This window comes from Pelmatolapia mariae, linkage group LG9, assembly GCF_036321145.2.
Source record: "Pelmatolapia mariae isolate MD_Pm_ZW linkage group LG9, Pm_UMD_F_2, whole genome shotgun sequence".
NCBI classification, from domain to species: domain Eukaryota; kingdom Metazoa; phylum Chordata; class Actinopteri; order Cichliformes; family Cichlidae; genus Pelmatolapia; species Pelmatolapia mariae.
In genome coordinates this window covers 26368985-26385584 of record NC_086235.1, presented here as the reverse complement: position 1 = coordinate 26385584, position 16600 = coordinate 26368985, and the positions used below count along the sequence as shown (strand labels likewise).

The 16600-nt window shown below is 37.5% G+C and overlaps 2 protein-coding genes across 2 annotated transcripts in view; one reads left to right on the top strand and one right to left on the bottom strand.

The window, feature by feature from the left end:
* The window catches only part of LOC134634170 (vascular cell adhesion protein 1-like), a 383264-nt gene that overhangs the window by 34246 nt on the left and 332418 nt on the right, over positions 1-16600 (top strand). The window lies entirely within an intron of this gene.
* On the bottom strand, positions 477-15696 carry LOC134634169 (B-cell receptor CD22-like). Its single transcript, XM_063483230.1, has 9 exons — positions 15591-15696; positions 14776-15159; positions 14123-14428; positions 12045-12305; positions 2255-2560; positions 1888-2148; positions 1700-1787; positions 848-887; positions 477-722 (listed from the first exon to the last, which is right to left on the bottom strand). Exons 1-9 carry the CDS (start codon positions 15670-15672, stop codon positions 477-479), a joined length of 1974 nt encoding a protein of 657 aa, XP_063339300.1. The 5' UTR covers positions 15673-15696.

Genomic DNA, 16600 nt, shown 5'->3' with positions numbered 1-16600 from the left:
TGTAATACACCGACCCAGGACTCACTGTGTTACAAAAATATTAGTGAGAATTCTACATTCAGTGACTGTACTGCAAACACAAAGCATGTAGTAGTTCAACAACCTAGCAACCCCATTTTGGTGGCTATTGTCAAAGTTGGCAGAGAGGATCCAACATGAAGGACTCAGAAAACAAGAAACAAACTTAAAATCAGCTTTAATTACAAAATAGAAACAGATCGGGAACAGCAAACCCCAAAGGGTGAAAAGTCTTGACTGTCATCTAAACAAGTTCATTATTGGAGAGCTGCAACAACTATTTGCACATTTTAAAAATTAGCTAAAAACAAAACACATGAAAATAGACGTTAGAAATTAAAGCTGAACATAAAAAGCTGCAGGATGTGATTTGTTGGTTTAACTTGATCTGTAAAGATGACATTTTTGTGTGAAGGTTCTGTGTGTGTGTTTCTTTAATACACTTTGTTAATGTAATGTTATAACTTTTTCTTGACCTCAGAGTAGAGTTCTTCTTGGTTGTGAGTGCGCTCTGTGTTTTTTGGCTTGTTGACTTTCACCTGTGCGTACAATGTATTCTGCTGCTGTCCTCTGTTCTGATCTGAGTCAGTTGATGCTTCATATCCCAGCACAGAGAAGTTGATCTCTCCATAATGGATGTTTTCTTCTTCTTCTTCTGATTTACTTGCTGGCTCTTCACAAACCTGTTGTTCACTTATTTGAATCTACAAAATTAAACAAATCGAAAGTTTTGCATCATTTAAATCTAGTAAGACTCTGGTGGAGGTACTAGAGTAAATAACTTTCTGAACAGTTCAATAAATTACAGAGAAGTTGAGTATTTTCTTACATGAGTCTGTTGTTGAGTTTGATCTTTTGATTTTAGGCACCTGGAAGATATAAGAGAAAGTTCAACATGACTTAACTATCCTCTGTTTGAGGTTAAATATATGCACGAGTAAACAGATAATTTAACATGCAGGTAATATGTCAGTGACACTAACTTATCATGTTTTCTACTGTGATGTAATATTTACACAAGAAAGATGATCAAGCAGAGTAACATAATCCCAAGGATTCCTCCAAGAAGTAGCCACAGTGGGAAGGAGACACTCTTCTGCTCTCCTGATAGAAGAACAAGATAAATATGAAAAAACACATGAGTTAAACAGATTATGTTCTTTTTTCACCATCATGTTTAATTGTACAATCTAAACAGCACTGAAAAAAACAAAACAAAGAGATGAAATGAGTTTCTCAAGAAAAGAAGAAGAAAAAAATAGATAAGCGCATACAAAAACATCGGTGGCTTCAGCCTTTACCTCCAACAGTCACATTAAGCTCTGCTCTCACCCCAACCGGTCGCAGCAGATGGCCGCCCCTCCCTGAGCCTGGTTCTGCCAGAGGTTTCTTCCTGTTAAAAGGGAGTTTTTCCTTCCCACTGTCGCCAAAGTGCTTGCTCATAGGGGGTCATATGATTGTTGGGTTTTTCTCTGTATCTATTATTGTGCGATCTACTGTACAATATAAAGCGCCTTGAGGCGACTTTTGTTGTGATTTGGCGCTATATAAATAAAATTGAATTGAATTGAATTGAACTGATGTCTGATTACCCAGCTTGAAACAGAAATTTTTAATGTGTAGCTAAATTATCTGTGAGAGTAGCTAATTGTGTTTTTCTGCTTTGATGTGTGATACTTACCAAACAAAGATGATCAAGCAGAGTAGAATTAAGAGTAAGAGTACAACGATCCCAATGATTACTCCAGGAAGTAGCCACAGTCTGTCTCCTAAAGAAATACAAAGGTTACTACCTGAAGTTATTTTTAAAGTTTGGAGTTTGAATGGATAAAAAGAAACAGGAGCATGTAACACATCAGTGGCTTTTACCTGCAACACTCACATGAATCTCTGCTGATGTCTGATTACCCAGATCATTAGTGGCCACACAGTAATAAACTCCTCCATCTGTTACATTGAAGCTGTAAATCTCTCCTTCAGATACTTTCACAGCTCCATCTCTGCTCTTCTTGAACCAGGTGAAGCTGCTGACTGGAGGTTTGGCTCTGCTGGAGCAAGTCAGGTTCACCCAGCTGCCTGCTGACACCAAACCTGATGGACTGATGGATGCTGAAGTGTCTTTAGGAGCATCTGGAGAAATGTGTGACACAGATTATCATTATTCATTTTAAACAACTGAGTTTCATTGAATCATGATGAGTTGACAGGATCGAGAAAGAAACTCTGATTGTCTTACATGAAACACTGAGAGTCTCTTCTGTCTCTGCTGTCTTGGTGTCTTTTCCTTGGTTCACAGGATATCTGGCAGAGCAGCTGATCTTTTTTCCATCATGTGTGTCTGACAGAGTGATGTTCTGCTGGATTTTAGTTGTAAAGCTTCCATCTGTGTTTTCCTCTGTTTTGTTGTGAGAGTCTTGTTGGAGATTCCAGGTGAGTTGAGGAGGGGAGTGTGGACAGTGAGTGAGAGCAGAGCAGGTTATAGTGACAGACTCCTTCTCCTTCAGATCACCTGGGATTGTAATATTGGGCCTCCAAGGAGAATCTGTGGTTTCACATCACAAACACAGTTTGTACACTGATAATATAGGAAAAGTTAATGATCTGAAAAGATGTAGGTCAGTGTAGATTACAGTAACTGTATTAGATATTTATGACTGCTTAATTCACATCAATCAGACACATAACTGAAATCACTAACAGGTGAATCATTTTGTTCCAGTGTAATTTTCTGCTACAAAACATCAGATCCTGTAGTAAAACGAAGGAAATCTTGATGTAACTTTCTTGAACACATAATTTATATCACAAAATATTGTGTGTCTGTTTTCTCATAGCTCATAAAAACAGTGTCTGAACCCAGCTGACCAACTTCCCCAATGTACTTAAATGTTCCCCTTTTTACTCTGTCAGCTGTTCATCAGTGAAGTGAATCAGCAACAAGCAGGCACTTTATCATTCATCACATCTGGAGTGGTTTGGTCAGAACAAAAACTATACACTAACATTGCAGAAAATGCAATTTAGTTGTTGTGCAGCAAAAGCAGACAACTGATTATTGATACCTGAGCTTAAGAGTTTGAAAAAAAATAAAGATCATTTTATTCCTGCTATCAGTAAATTAGCCACAACCAGACACTTTATCCTTCTAGTTTGAGTTAAGTAGATGTTTAGCTTCTCTTGCAGATGCTTTAGTTACTGTGTTATGACATAGGAGATTTAAATCGTCCTTGTGTAATGGAGTTAAATTAAGGCTGGGGGCTTTGTGAAATGTTTACAGTACATTTATTAGGTTTTTAACATTGTCCATGTGAAGGTAATTCCAGGACTGCCACTTCCTGTTTAGCTATACAAAGTTGTAAAACTGCAGATGTAGACCAGTTTCCAGATGAACTGGACATTTTTGAAAAAATTATGGCTGATGATAAAGGTTGTAATTTCCCTGTAATTAAATTGAATTCTAAGTTATATTATTTTCAATTACAATGTAATTATATTCACATTCCTTACTTAAAGGTAGGTACACTAGAATAAAACTGAATTGAACTGAATCTTCAGTGGTGTCAGATTCTTTTGAAATGTTGTTGCAACGTCGGCACAGCTGCTGTGTCTAACAACACCTTGTTTTAGCCACTGTGCCAAAGCACTACAGGCCCTTTTGGACTCCTTTTATGATGCTTGCAACTGATTTCAATCCAGTATTTAAGATCTTTTAAAATTATTTCACCTTTTTCAAAGTACTATAGACTGATCGTTTTTATAAGTGACACTTTTAGAAGCATATTGCCAGAGTACTTATACTCTGTCAAGCTGTTTGTGTCTTCACTGGTCTAGTCCTATCACCTTCTTCCAGCCTTCTTCAGGCCAATCAGCATTCTGCCCCGCACTTTAAATCTTACTGCGCATCTGTCATTCTCCTTCGCAGATGCCTTTGTGCTACTCACCTCCTCCCTATCTCCACCTCTCATGACTCAAGCTCCATTCAAGCCACTTACATCTCACCATCAGCGTCTAGGCTCCGGGGGGTCCTGCTCTTATCCCTTTCTAACCTGTCTAACTGCCAAACACCGATCTGTATTCTGTTCATCAATCAGTCGTGTTCATCCTTTCTAATGATCTGTCCTTATTAATCATGTTGGAGGATGGAGAGCTTCTGAGGAATAGAGTGGATAAACACTATGCAAACTTTGACCTCTCCAGAGCAAAGGTCAAGTAAGATGCTTTGTACAATCACTTCAAAAATGATGCTGTTGCAGTGGGATGAAACCAGTTTGAAGAGATAAAAATGTTAATCATGCAGTTTGATCAAGAAGAGGACTGAAATTTGTTAATTTTAAGAAGATTATATATGGGACAGTATTAGTAATAGTCTAATACCAAGAAAAATTAACACACACAATTAAGTTTACACAGCTGATAATACAAAAAGAAACAAAAAGAAATTTCACTTTGAAGCTTTGGTGTTTCTCAGTGTTTCAGTTTTTCTCAATTTTTGCAGTGTGATCTGTACCACATGCTGTTGTTTCAAGAATAAGTGAACATGTGGAACTTTTTTGCAATTTTAGACCAAAACTCTGAACATAACCCACTGTGGACCAGGTTGTGTGTTCACCATGAGCTTCTATGGTGATTTGGACAGATTAAAGATAATCACCTATAAGCAGTGTTGGGACTAACGTGTTATTAAGTAACGCGTTACAGTAACTACGTTATTATTGTGGTAACGAGCACGGTAACTAGTTATTATGCCAAAACCAGGAACGCGTTACTCGTTACTGGGATTAAGACAGGCTCGTTATTCGTTACTTCGTGTGGTGGCTATCGTGGAGCTTCCACAGATTCAATAACATTAGCAAGTGTTGGAGGCCAGCAGGTGGATGAAGGAAAAGGGAGGCAAGAGGAGAGACCTGAAGCGGCCGCCGGTCCGAGTGTCAGGTGAACTGAACTTCAGGTAAGAAGTTATGACCTGCAGTCTAACTGAGTCAGATATAAACCAAGTTTAGGTGGAGTTCATTTTCATTATGCTGACATTTTCGTACTGCCTACTAGCTAGCATGACGGAGTTTCTATACAGGTGGGTGGGTGCTATGTCACTGATGTTGAACTTTATTTTGTTCATATGGTTAATTATTAGAGTTGCCAACCGTCCCCTAAAAAACAGAATCGTCTGGTATTCAGAGAAAATATTACGCGTTTCGTATTGAGGTAAAAAGGAACACAGTCTGTCCCGAACTTCAGCTACAATGAAAAAGACACAAAGCTGGAGTTATTCTGTGTTTACGCTGCACAGCTGCCTCTTCTTCTCTCATTCTCTCCCCCTCCCTCTCCTGTTGCTACTTCAATCATGAAACTGATCAATGATCAGCTGATCGGCTTTTCTCCTGTTTATTTATCGCTCACTTTGCGCCAGAAAGAGGAAACCAGCGGATGTCGCGCTAAACAACAGCAGCACGTTTAAGCTTGATCAGCTGTTGTTAGAATTTATTTAATATTAATTTCTAGTATCAACTGATGTTTGCTGGAGCCACAGCTGTAAAAGCTGCTGGTCATGATGTTGGTTTGGTTATCTGGTGAGAGGGAAACATGAAGATGAAACCAGGAGATGTCCTTACTGAATCATCAGAGCTGAACAGGTGATGTAGAAACAGGTTTACTTTTTAGGTGACATGAATGAGTTGAAGGGAAGTTATGAACTGTTTCTGAGAGACAAATAACACCAGGATCCTTTTCTACGTAGCTGACAGCTGGTAACTGTGCAGGGGCGGGTCTAGCAAAGTGTTGCCAGGGGTCCATGTAGGGCATTAAAAGGGAAAGGGGGGGGGACAAGGAAATACTTTTCTTTCTTATTCTCATTTAAAATGTCTCGCTTTTAAAAAAATAATTATCTGAGTCTTACAACAAACAATTGATAGATTGATACATATATACCATCAAAACAGTGTACATCACTGTCACAACAGTGTTTGTTTTCATTCAAAGGCTTTATGATTTTTCCTATAATGGTGGGCTCTAGTCAAAATGCCCGGGACGATTCTTTTGTCCCAGTCCAGCTCTGTATGCAGCTCATCTGCAGTCTGGTGTTACCTACATCTTCCTATTCAGAAGGCAGAATTTCCAAGTTCTGAGTACAATCAAAAGCACCATGACTGCAGTTTTTGTGTTGGATGTAAAAAGCAGGCTAGAATCATGCGGTGGTCAATGGCGGTCCAGGCGTGGGATTTCTCTCGTGGAAATGTGCACATTATTTTTTCCTTTCTATTGGTAGGTGGCACAGTGCACTTGTGGCAAGTAAGCAAGATAGAAGACTGGCAATCTGGCTGGGTATCCAGTTACGGAAGCAACACATTAACAAGAGAATTCTGAGTAAAACCAAAGTTACTTTCCCTAGTAACTAGTTACTCTGAAAGTAACGAGTAACTTGAAGTAACTGAGTTACTTTTGATAGAAGTAACTAGTAATGTAACTAAGTTACTAATTTAAAGTAGCTTACCCAACACTGCCTATAAGACATTGAAAACTGACTTTAAGCTCAACATACCGCACTATCCTTTGTATTTCACCCTCCCAGGATTCACTGTGTAACAAAAACATTGGAGAGAATTATGTTCTTACCAACAAAGTCTACTGCAAACACAAAGGATGTAGTAGTTCAACAACCGAGCAAACCCATTTTGACTCTCGTCAAAGTTTTAAAGCAGGAGTTGGAGCCAACATGCAGGACTTGGACAACAAGAAATAAACTTAAAATCAGCTTTAATTACAGGAGAACACAAGAAAGAACAACAAGACTGAGACACAATATGTACACAGGATAACAAGGAGAAAGGTTGCAGGTGGGAGAACAGCTGATCAATAAACACGAGAGAAGGGAAGTAGAACTGGATACAAAGCACAAGAGACCAACGAGCACCAAAATAAAACAGGAATTAACAGACGGCAGATTCACAACATGCAAACTTTACAGAGACAAAAGTGAAACCAGGAGACAAGACTGAGGAAACAGAATGTTAACACAAGCAGGAATTACTCTAAGGATTTTATAAGATCAGAACTAAAGGCACCAAAGGAACTTTGCATAGTAAATAAATAATATGACCTATAGACCAGCCTTTCTTGTAAAAAAAAACAAAAACAAAAAAATACAAACAAACCCTCAAACAATAAAACAAATCCATTAAAAGAGAAACTGACCACTACAAAAAGTGTGGACCCTAATATAAAAAACAACCTGTGAAATTTGAAGACAAAATAAAAATTCTCATCCACTTATTTAGCTATGAATAAGACATCCAGCATTTCATATGATAAATAAAATGTCTACATTGTAAATAATAAAACATACAAGAGCACACACAGCATGCCAGCATTCAAATACTGTATGAACATGATGATAACTAAAATAATGAAGAAATAGATACAATTTGTAAAAGTTTCTAATCTTCAGTCTTCTCTACTGTCATGTAAACTAGTCCCTTATTTGTGTGAAATTAAAGTTGAAAATAAAAAGCTGCAGGATGTAATTTGTTTCTTTTAACTTAATAGAAAATTCATTTCTCAGCACAGAGAAGCTGATTTCTGCATAATGGATGTTTTCTTCTTCTCCTTATGATTTACTTGCTGGCTCTTCAACAACCAGCTCTTCACTTTTTTGATTCTATAAAATGAAACAAATAGAAAGTTTGATTTAAATCTAGTAAGCAGACTCTGGTGGAGGTACTGCAGTAAATAACTTTCTGAACAGTTCAGTAAATTACAAAGAAGGGAAGGAGATACACTTCTGCTCTCCTGATAGAAAAACAAGATCAATATGAAACAACAAATGAGTTAAATAAAAGCCATATCCCTCACTTAAACTTTACACTTTGTACATCAATGTTAAAAAAACCCCAAAGAGAATAAAAGAGTAAATCAACAGCAATTTTGGTGACTTAGAAAGTTGTGAGTGAAATGAGCTTCATAGCATGGCCTCTTAACTTCTTGTGAGTGATTATGAGTGACTACAGCTGGTGACTTCTCTGTGGCCAGTTAAATAGGGCTCGTTGGATACAAACGCCCACAAACGCTACAATGGGAAAGCCAAAGGAGCTCAGCATGGATCTGCAAAAGCAAATTATTGACTTGAATAAGTCAGGAAAGTCACTTGGGGCCATTTCAAAGCAGCTGCAGGTCCCAAGAGCAAAAGTGCAAACAATTGTTTGTAAGTATAAAGTGCATAGCACTGTTTTGTCACTGCCACGATCAGCAAGAAAACGCAAGCTATCACCTGCTGCTGAGGGAAAATTGGTCAGAAGGGTGAAGAGTCAACCGAGAATCACCAAAAAGCAGATCTGCCAAGAATTAGAAGCTGCTGGAACACAGGTGTCATTGTCCACAGTCAAACGTTTTTTGCATCTCCATAGACTGAGAGGCTGCGATGAAAGAAGTAAGCCCTTCATCCAAAAGCGGCACCTTAAGGCTCGACTGAAGTTTGCTGCTGATCACATGGGCAAAGATAAGACCTTCTGGAGGAAAGTTCTGTGGTCAGACGAAACAAAAATCGAGCTTTTTGGCCACAATGCCCAGCAATATATTTGGAGGAGAAAAGGTGAGGCCTTTAACCCCAAGAACACCATGCCTACCATCAAGCATGGTGGTGGTAGTATTATGCTGTGGGGCTGTTTTGCTGCCAATGGAACTGGTGCTTTATAGAGAGTAAATGGGATAATGAAGAAGGAGAATTACCTTCAAATTTTTCAACATAACCTAAAATCATCAGCCCGAAGGTTGGGTCTTGGGTGCAGTTGGGTGTTCCAAGAGCACAATGACCCCAAACACACATCAAAAGTGGTAAAGGAATGGCTAAATCAAGCTAGAATAAGGGTTTTAGAATGGCCTTCCCAAAGTCCTCACTTAAACCCCATTGAAAACATGTGGACAATGCTGAAGAAACAAGTCCATGTCAGAAAGCCATCAAATTTAACTGGTCTGCACCAATTCTGTCAAGAGGAGTGGTCAATAATTCAACCAGAAGCTTGCCAGAAGATTGGATGGCTACCAAAAGCACCTAATTAAAGTTGAAATGGCTAAGGGACATGTAACCAAATATTAGCACTGCTGTATGTATATTTTTGACCCAGCAGATTTGATCACTTTTTTCTGTTAACCCAGTCATTGTCATTCAGTCATTGTGCAAATGTACTGTTTCTAAGGTTGAGGAAACCTGCAGTCAGCTAAGAATGAAGAAGTTACTTGGATGAGTGACAAAATCTTTCTCCCACTGAAAACGCTACAACCAGATGAACAGGGTCAACTTTTTCGGGTAAGGAACTTATAATAGCTCTTTAGAAGAAGTGAAAATCAAAATCAGTTACAATTTTATGATAGTCATTCAAATAATGTTTGTGTATTATGTTACTGAGAGCTGTTTTTTTGTTTGTTTGTTTTTTAATTTGAGAACACCTTATCGCCCCTTGGATGGTACCTTTGAGAGGGTTAAACTGAAGACAATGTCTTAACCTGATTCTTCCAAAACTTTCCAGAGTTTATGTTGGGAAAAGCCACAGTAAGAATATAATTTAATGTAAATCTATTTCGAAATCAGCAGTATGGAATAATCGTACTCTATTTCATTTTTTTTATTTTTGTTCTTTTTCACAGACTGAAGGAAGAACTGAAGCTAAGCCTGAAGTTTCTCAGATCCAAAGAAGTAACATCACAAGAGTTCATCACAAATGACACATTTCCAAATGGATTTAAATCAAAAACTAATGTCCAGCAACAAGAGATGAAATGACTGTTTGAATGTTTGCTAAATAAAAGGAAGTCACAGGAAGAACACATCACATGACCCAACAGCGTCCTCATTATGCAAAGTTTCCCCAACAAAACCTGGAGGAACAAAGTAGCTGGTGAAGAGACACTAATGAGAACATCATCACAGCATCCAAACCAGAAAGCTTACAGTAGTTTATGTTGTTTGTTTTACAGTGTTTTTATATTGTCCTATGGAGACATGAACTTAATAAACAGATTTACGAGTGACCTACATACAGATGCAGCCAGTAGTTGAACGGTGGTGTGTAGCACGTCTGCCACTATGAAACCCCCACACATGCACGTGACACACATGGTTTATATGTTAACAATATTTTTGTTTACATACAGTGTTGTTCGCTGTTCAGCAGTGCCCACCAGGTCTATCTGTGCTGTTGTCTTGACAGCCCTGTGCACTACTGCATAGAAATAGGAGAACCATAACTAGACTGGCTGCTGGACCAGCCAGCCTCCACAGCACCACCCCTGAATCCACTGCACCACCTCTTTCCTGCAGCTAATGATATTTATCATTTATAGTGATCAATGTGACATTGTTTTGAACATTTGAACACTGAATGTGAACATTTCATCCACACAGATCTGCAATAGAAACATAACTAGCAGCACGGGTGTGAATAAAAACTATGACAACGTTAAACCTACCCAGCCCCCACTTTTTAAACAGAAGGACTGAAAACAACACTGATGATGATGTCGTCATCATTTAATGTGGAGCCGTAGTCTGTGTACACACACACACACACACACACACATACACACACACACACACACACACACACACACACACACACACACACACACACACACACACACACAGAATGAACACCATAGTGTCAGAGCGATTAGTAAGATGGTGAGTGAAAGAAAACATCATTCTAGCATCTAAAACACCAGCGCTCATTAATGTTCATTAATAAGACAGATATTATATATAAAAATAATCTTAGATATAATAATAAATAACATATTTGTTGTGAAGTCCACAGATTGGACTGTCAGAAACTTTATCACCTATGAAAACAAAAATATGAAACAATTCCATGAATAAATTACTACAAGAAACAATGCTAACCATTTCTGTGTTTGTATAAATAAAATATCTGTATTTGTATATTAATGTAATTATTTAGGAGTGTTGATGGTTATATCATTCTATTGATTGATCTGCTAATTCAACAACAACTCTATTATGTATATATTGACTTTATTTAGAACGACCAGTCAGGCACAACAATGACACTGATCAACTTGTTACAATGCAATGTTATTTATGGAAAACTGGGTCCTGACATCCAAAGAAATGACCTGCATGTAGACATTTTCTTGTATGTACTCATTTCATAAATAATATCTTAAAACATGAACACAAAGAATGAATAAATACACAGAGTCACCAACCACATGATTAAGAAATGTTGTTGCAAAAGGCTTCATGTCTGTACTCACAGATCTGCTTGAAACTGTGTCTGCAGCTTCCTGTTTATCTAATTTCTCAGTAAGGTTCTGTTTTTAACTCCTCAGTTCTTCTTCACCAGTGAAGTAAATCAGTCACAAACAGACACTTTATCTTTCATCATATGTGGAGTGGTGCCTTCAGCACAAAAAATTCACAGTAACACCACAGTGTGTTTTTTTGTGCAGCAGACAGCTGATTGTTTATAAAAGCTTCAGACAGTGATTATTTTATATCAGCAGTCAGCAAATGTTAAGTCCAGTCATAGATTTGCATCTTAAAATGTTAGTTAACTTAAACAAAAGGGTTCACATCCAAATGTTAACATTACATTGTGTCAGCATGCAGATGTTAACACTGCTGATCTCCGAGATGTTTATCCTCTTCTTGCAGACACTTTAATTATTAGACTGTGATGCAGCTCTGTCCAGGTGAACGCTTTCTGTCTCTGGTTTGTTGAAGCGTCCTGATCTAAACCAGCTAATAACAAACATCTACTTAATAGAACCAAAAGAAAAGTGAAATTAAATCAGTTAGCCTGTAACTCACTCACCACTCAAATAAGACCAGTGTGCTCACAAGCAGTATGATTCCCACAGTCTTCACTATAGTGTAGACACCAAAGAGTTTTCCTGACTGTTCACCTGCAATGCAACATATAATTTAATGTTTACAGATGATGCAGAATGTGCACGATTTCCACTTGAAGTGATGTTTCACTTTTAAGTAAAAAGGGAAAAAGGAACTATGGTACATATACCTCCAACAGTCACATGAATTTCTGCTGATGTCTGATTACCCAGATCATTAGTGGCCACACAGTAATAAACTCCTCCATCTGTTACATTGAAGCTGTAAATCTCTCCTTCAGATACTTTCACAGCTCCATCTCTGCTCTTCTTGAACCAGGTGAAGCTGCTGACTGGATGTTTGGCTCTGCTGGAGCAGGTCAGGTTCACCCAGCTGCCTGCTGACACCAAACCTGATGGACTGATGGATGCTGAGGTGTCTTTAGGAGCATCTGGAGAAAAAAGAGAAAAAAGAAAAAATGATATCCACACCAAGAAAAAAGCAATGGAAAACTGTTTTGTTTGTGTTTCTTATTGATTTGGGTGAGTAATAACCACAATCAATATTTTTTTTTCAATAGACCCTGTAGTTTTTAAAATATTGATCTCTACCAAATGGTTGAGATGTCACTTAATGGTAAAAGTATGAAATGTCATGCAAATATAAGTACAGTAGATAATACAGTTGAAAAAAATCTAATAAATTGCCAAATTATAATTAAATTAATAACAAAACTATCCAGGGCATTGGATACAGGTTATTTCTAGTAGCATGCCAGTGACCACTGCTGGTTTTCATTTCATCAAAGGAAAGTATTATATCAAACAAAAAAAACAAAAAAACAGCCAAGCAAAAACCTTTTGAGAGCCGCAGTTTCTGGTCCAGTAGAGCACAGTCCCTCTTGTAGACCAGGTATTCAAGTCAAGGATGTATCCGAACAGTGGGATATGCCATCTCCTTAGCTTGTAACTTATAACTTGTCTTATACAGGTGTAATAGCATATCAGAAAGCTTAATTCCTCCCATATGCTAATTATATACAGGGATGAGTGATGGGCATGGAATGGTGATCCTGTAATAACAGGCTCCATGGCCCTTCTTCATCACGTCTTTGTCTGCCATCAGGGGAGCTGATGGCAGACACCCAAGGAGGTGTGAAAGTTCTGGATCAAGCTGAAACTTGTTAAGAGCTGAGGTTCTTTTATGGGGTTGCATAGTGGGGTTTTTTTTACAACTTGTCCCCTTAGAGGTAGCTTCTGTTCCTTTTTAATGAGGGGAGCATTGAAGAATGTAGACCCCCCTTGATTCAGCAGCAAGTCGTGGATGATGCCAAATGAACTTACTTGGCAGAAAAATTTAAACATTTAAAGCCCCACTCATCTGGGTTGTTGGCAGTATACTGGTGGAGAGTGCCAGCCCTCATATGAAACCATGACCTCAAATACACTGTGATGATGGTATCATGACACACTGCTCGCGAATCTGCCACAGGACCATGTGATTTTAAGACGTATAATTGTTTAGCGTCCATATAGTACTTGTTAAACATGAAATTATAATTTTGACAACTTAAAAGGTAATCAGGTTAAAAGGTAATCAGTTGTGATATTTGTTATTTCCACATGTTATTCTTGATTTTTACTATATTTACTAATATTAACTCAGAAAGTTATAAAAATGACTGATGAGGAAATTATTTCAGCATATTCTTGCTGCACTAACACTTAATGTGATTTACCAACAGCAATGGATAAACAATATAGGTTTAGTGGTCTGATTTTATGGCAAATAATCAATTTTAATAACATTTAGGTTATGTTAGCATTAGCACCTTAAATGACAAATCAACCGTTTGGTTGACCACTTTTTTAAAAATTATTAAACATTTAATTTAACTTTTTTAATGCTGTCAAGTGACATACATCTGTTTAGTAAGTCCTTTAACACTATCATATATCAAAAAATTATCTCTTCCTACCTTAGTTTCATGAAAAACACTCAAAATATGTTGGATGGATTTTTGTTTCTGATTTCCTGGTGGGTGAGGGATAAGAAGAGCCAACCGTTTACATTCACAGTTACATCTGGTGGATTTTTTTGGCTTTACAGATGTAAACCAATTGGTAGAAAAGACTCAATACGGTAGGTCAATTTCAGTGTAAGCCTGAGTTAGATATAGGTCCTGAAAATGTGCTCTACCAATTGGTTGAGTAGAACGCTAAAGGGATATAGAGGATTCAGTTCAGCAACAAACTGTGATTGTCTTACATGAAACACTGAGAGTCTCTTCTGTCTCTGCTGTCTTGGTGTCTTTTCCTTGGTTCACAGGATATCTGGCAGAGCAGCTGATCTTCTTTCCATCATGTGTGTCTGACAGAGTGATGTTCTGCTGGATTTTAGTTGTAAAGCTTCCATCTGTGTTTTTCTCTATTTTGTTGTGAGAGTCTTGTTGGAGATTCCAGGTGAGTTGAGGAGGGGAGTGTGGACAGGGAGTGAGAGCTGAGCAGGTTATAGTGACAGACTCCTTCTCCTTCAGATCACCTGGGATTGTAATATTGGGCCTCCAAGGAGAATCTGTGGTTTTTATATCACAAACATATTATCGCTACAGAGCACACTGCAGTTTAAACCAGTGTTTAAAATCTCTAAACCACTCATCTTATCTTAAATTTACATATAACTTTATTAATTTAATTTAAGTCACGATTTATTGAGTATTTATTTATCTAAGTATTTTTTTTTAGCTTAATAATAAAATATTGGACCAACATTAAACTGTATTCTGGGACAATCATTATGACTGAAATATAATATTTCTCCAACAAATGCTGATGAAACTGAATTGAAGGCAAGTCAAATAAACCCAATAAAGTGAAAAAATAATTCTATTAAAAAAAAAAATCAACATTTTCCATTTTTACCTCTGACTGTTATTTGAAGAGGATCACAAGCAGCGTTCGCCTTGAATGGTTCTCTCTCTACTCTTAAGAAGTATGTGTCTGTGTATGTGGTGGTTAAATTAGAAAACAGAGTGGTGCAGTCTCTCTGACTCAGGTTTCCAGTAATACTCATTGGATAGATGTTAACTACTCCATTACTGTTGAAGATCACATTGTTTTTGATTTTGGTAATATCAGAATTGTTTTTAATCCACACTCCAAAGGTTTCACTTGTGCTGATAAATTTCTGTTCTTCTTTGGGTCTGAAGCTACATGGGATTTGCAAACAAGATCCACTCAGTGCTTCCAGCTTCTTTGATGCATTTATGAAGAGGTCTGCTCCATCAGGACAACCAGCCAAAGCAGCTGTAAATACAGTGTCACAACTAACTTATTAATTGATTAATTTTATTACAATCATTAACTTGTTTTATTTCAATTTGTCCTCCATAGGACTTAAGATATAAACTTTAATCAAAGAATTCCTAAAATTAAATAATTTTTCATGTAAAATTAAATTTATAATAGATAATCCAAAACTGACAGTCACATTTTCACCATCTGCCATTTTTGATTAATGATGCTAAATTACATTGTTGTTGCTTGAAATACAATCTATTGTAACATGAATAACATGTCTTTGATTCTGTTGGTAACAAAAAGTCTTTCAATTTCCTGTCAGACTATGAACAGTATGAAAAACAAAGCTTCTCCATCAGCCTTTTAATTTTGTTCCTTAAAGCTGTTAATGATTTAAATGAATCCAATAATGCCTTTATAGTGAACAAACAGCTCACCTGAAACAAAGAGGACCATCAGTAACATGCCGACTATCACCATGTTCACACAAAGCTCAGGAGAAGTTTTTAAAGTGAACATATTTTCTTAACCAGAATTACAGGGAAACATGTCGCCTAACTGTTGTTAGAATAAGGAAGCACAGAAGAGGACATACTGTTTAAGAAAGTGCAATGTCAGTTTGCTTGATCATATTTGCTATAGGTGTTGACAAATATTCTGCGGAAGTACAATTAGTTTGCTAATATCCTGTGATAGAGGAAGTCAGGCGTTACATTTTTGAAGTTTAAAATTACCTGTCAAAATTACCCACACATGCAAATACTTTTCACTAACTTGAGTTAGCCCCAGCTTGCAGACTTTTACAGAATATGTAACTCAGAGTATCATACAGCAGGCAAGTAGCTGCACAGGTCTTGTGGAGCTATGAAAACACAAATAATTGAGGAAATGTTTGATTTCCTTAAACCTGAAAGTTTTAATCACAACTATAGGTGAGTTTAAATCATTTTGGTGGTGCTAAAGCAAATTTAATCTGAGAACCCTTAAAAATAATTATATTTATAGTAGTAATCACAGAGCATCTTAGTAATATAACTTGTCTACTGACGTCAGTACAGGATAGAATGTCCAGTGTTGCTGATATCATGATGTTACAGTGTTCTCACACAGGGGGGTCATCAATCGCCTAATACAGGGGTGTCCAACTCCAGGCCTCAAGGGCCTGTGTACTGCAGGTTTTAGATGTGTCCTTGATCCAACACAGCTGATTTAAATGGCCAAATGACCTCCTCAACATGCCTTGAAGTTCTCCAGAGGCCTGGTAATGAACTAATCATTTGATTCAGGTGTGTTGACCCAGGTTGATATCTAAACTCTGCAGGACACTGGCTCTCGAGGCCTGGAGTTGGATGCCCCTGACCTAATAAGTCTTTTGGTACTGTGGCAGAAAATAGGCAAAGAGGTCATTTGAAAACACAAAAATCAGTGACACAGATTTAAAACACAC

What these genes read in the sequence shown, in the direction of transcription:
- LOC134634169 (XM_063483230.1), bottom strand. Translation starts at nt 15,672, where the DNA reads ATGTTCACTTTAAAAACTTCTCCTGAGCTTTGTGTGAACATGGTGATA. An exon ending in AGAGACTCTCAGTGTTTCAT is followed by an intron (nt 2,149 to 2,254) that starts GTAAGACAATCA and finishes ACATTTCTCCAG; the next exon opens with ATGCTCCTAAAGACACTTCA. An exon ending in AAACTCAACAACAGACTCAT is followed by an intron (nt 723 to 847) that starts GTAAGAAAATAC and finishes TTAATTTTGTAG; the next exon opens with ATTCAAATAAGTGAACAACA.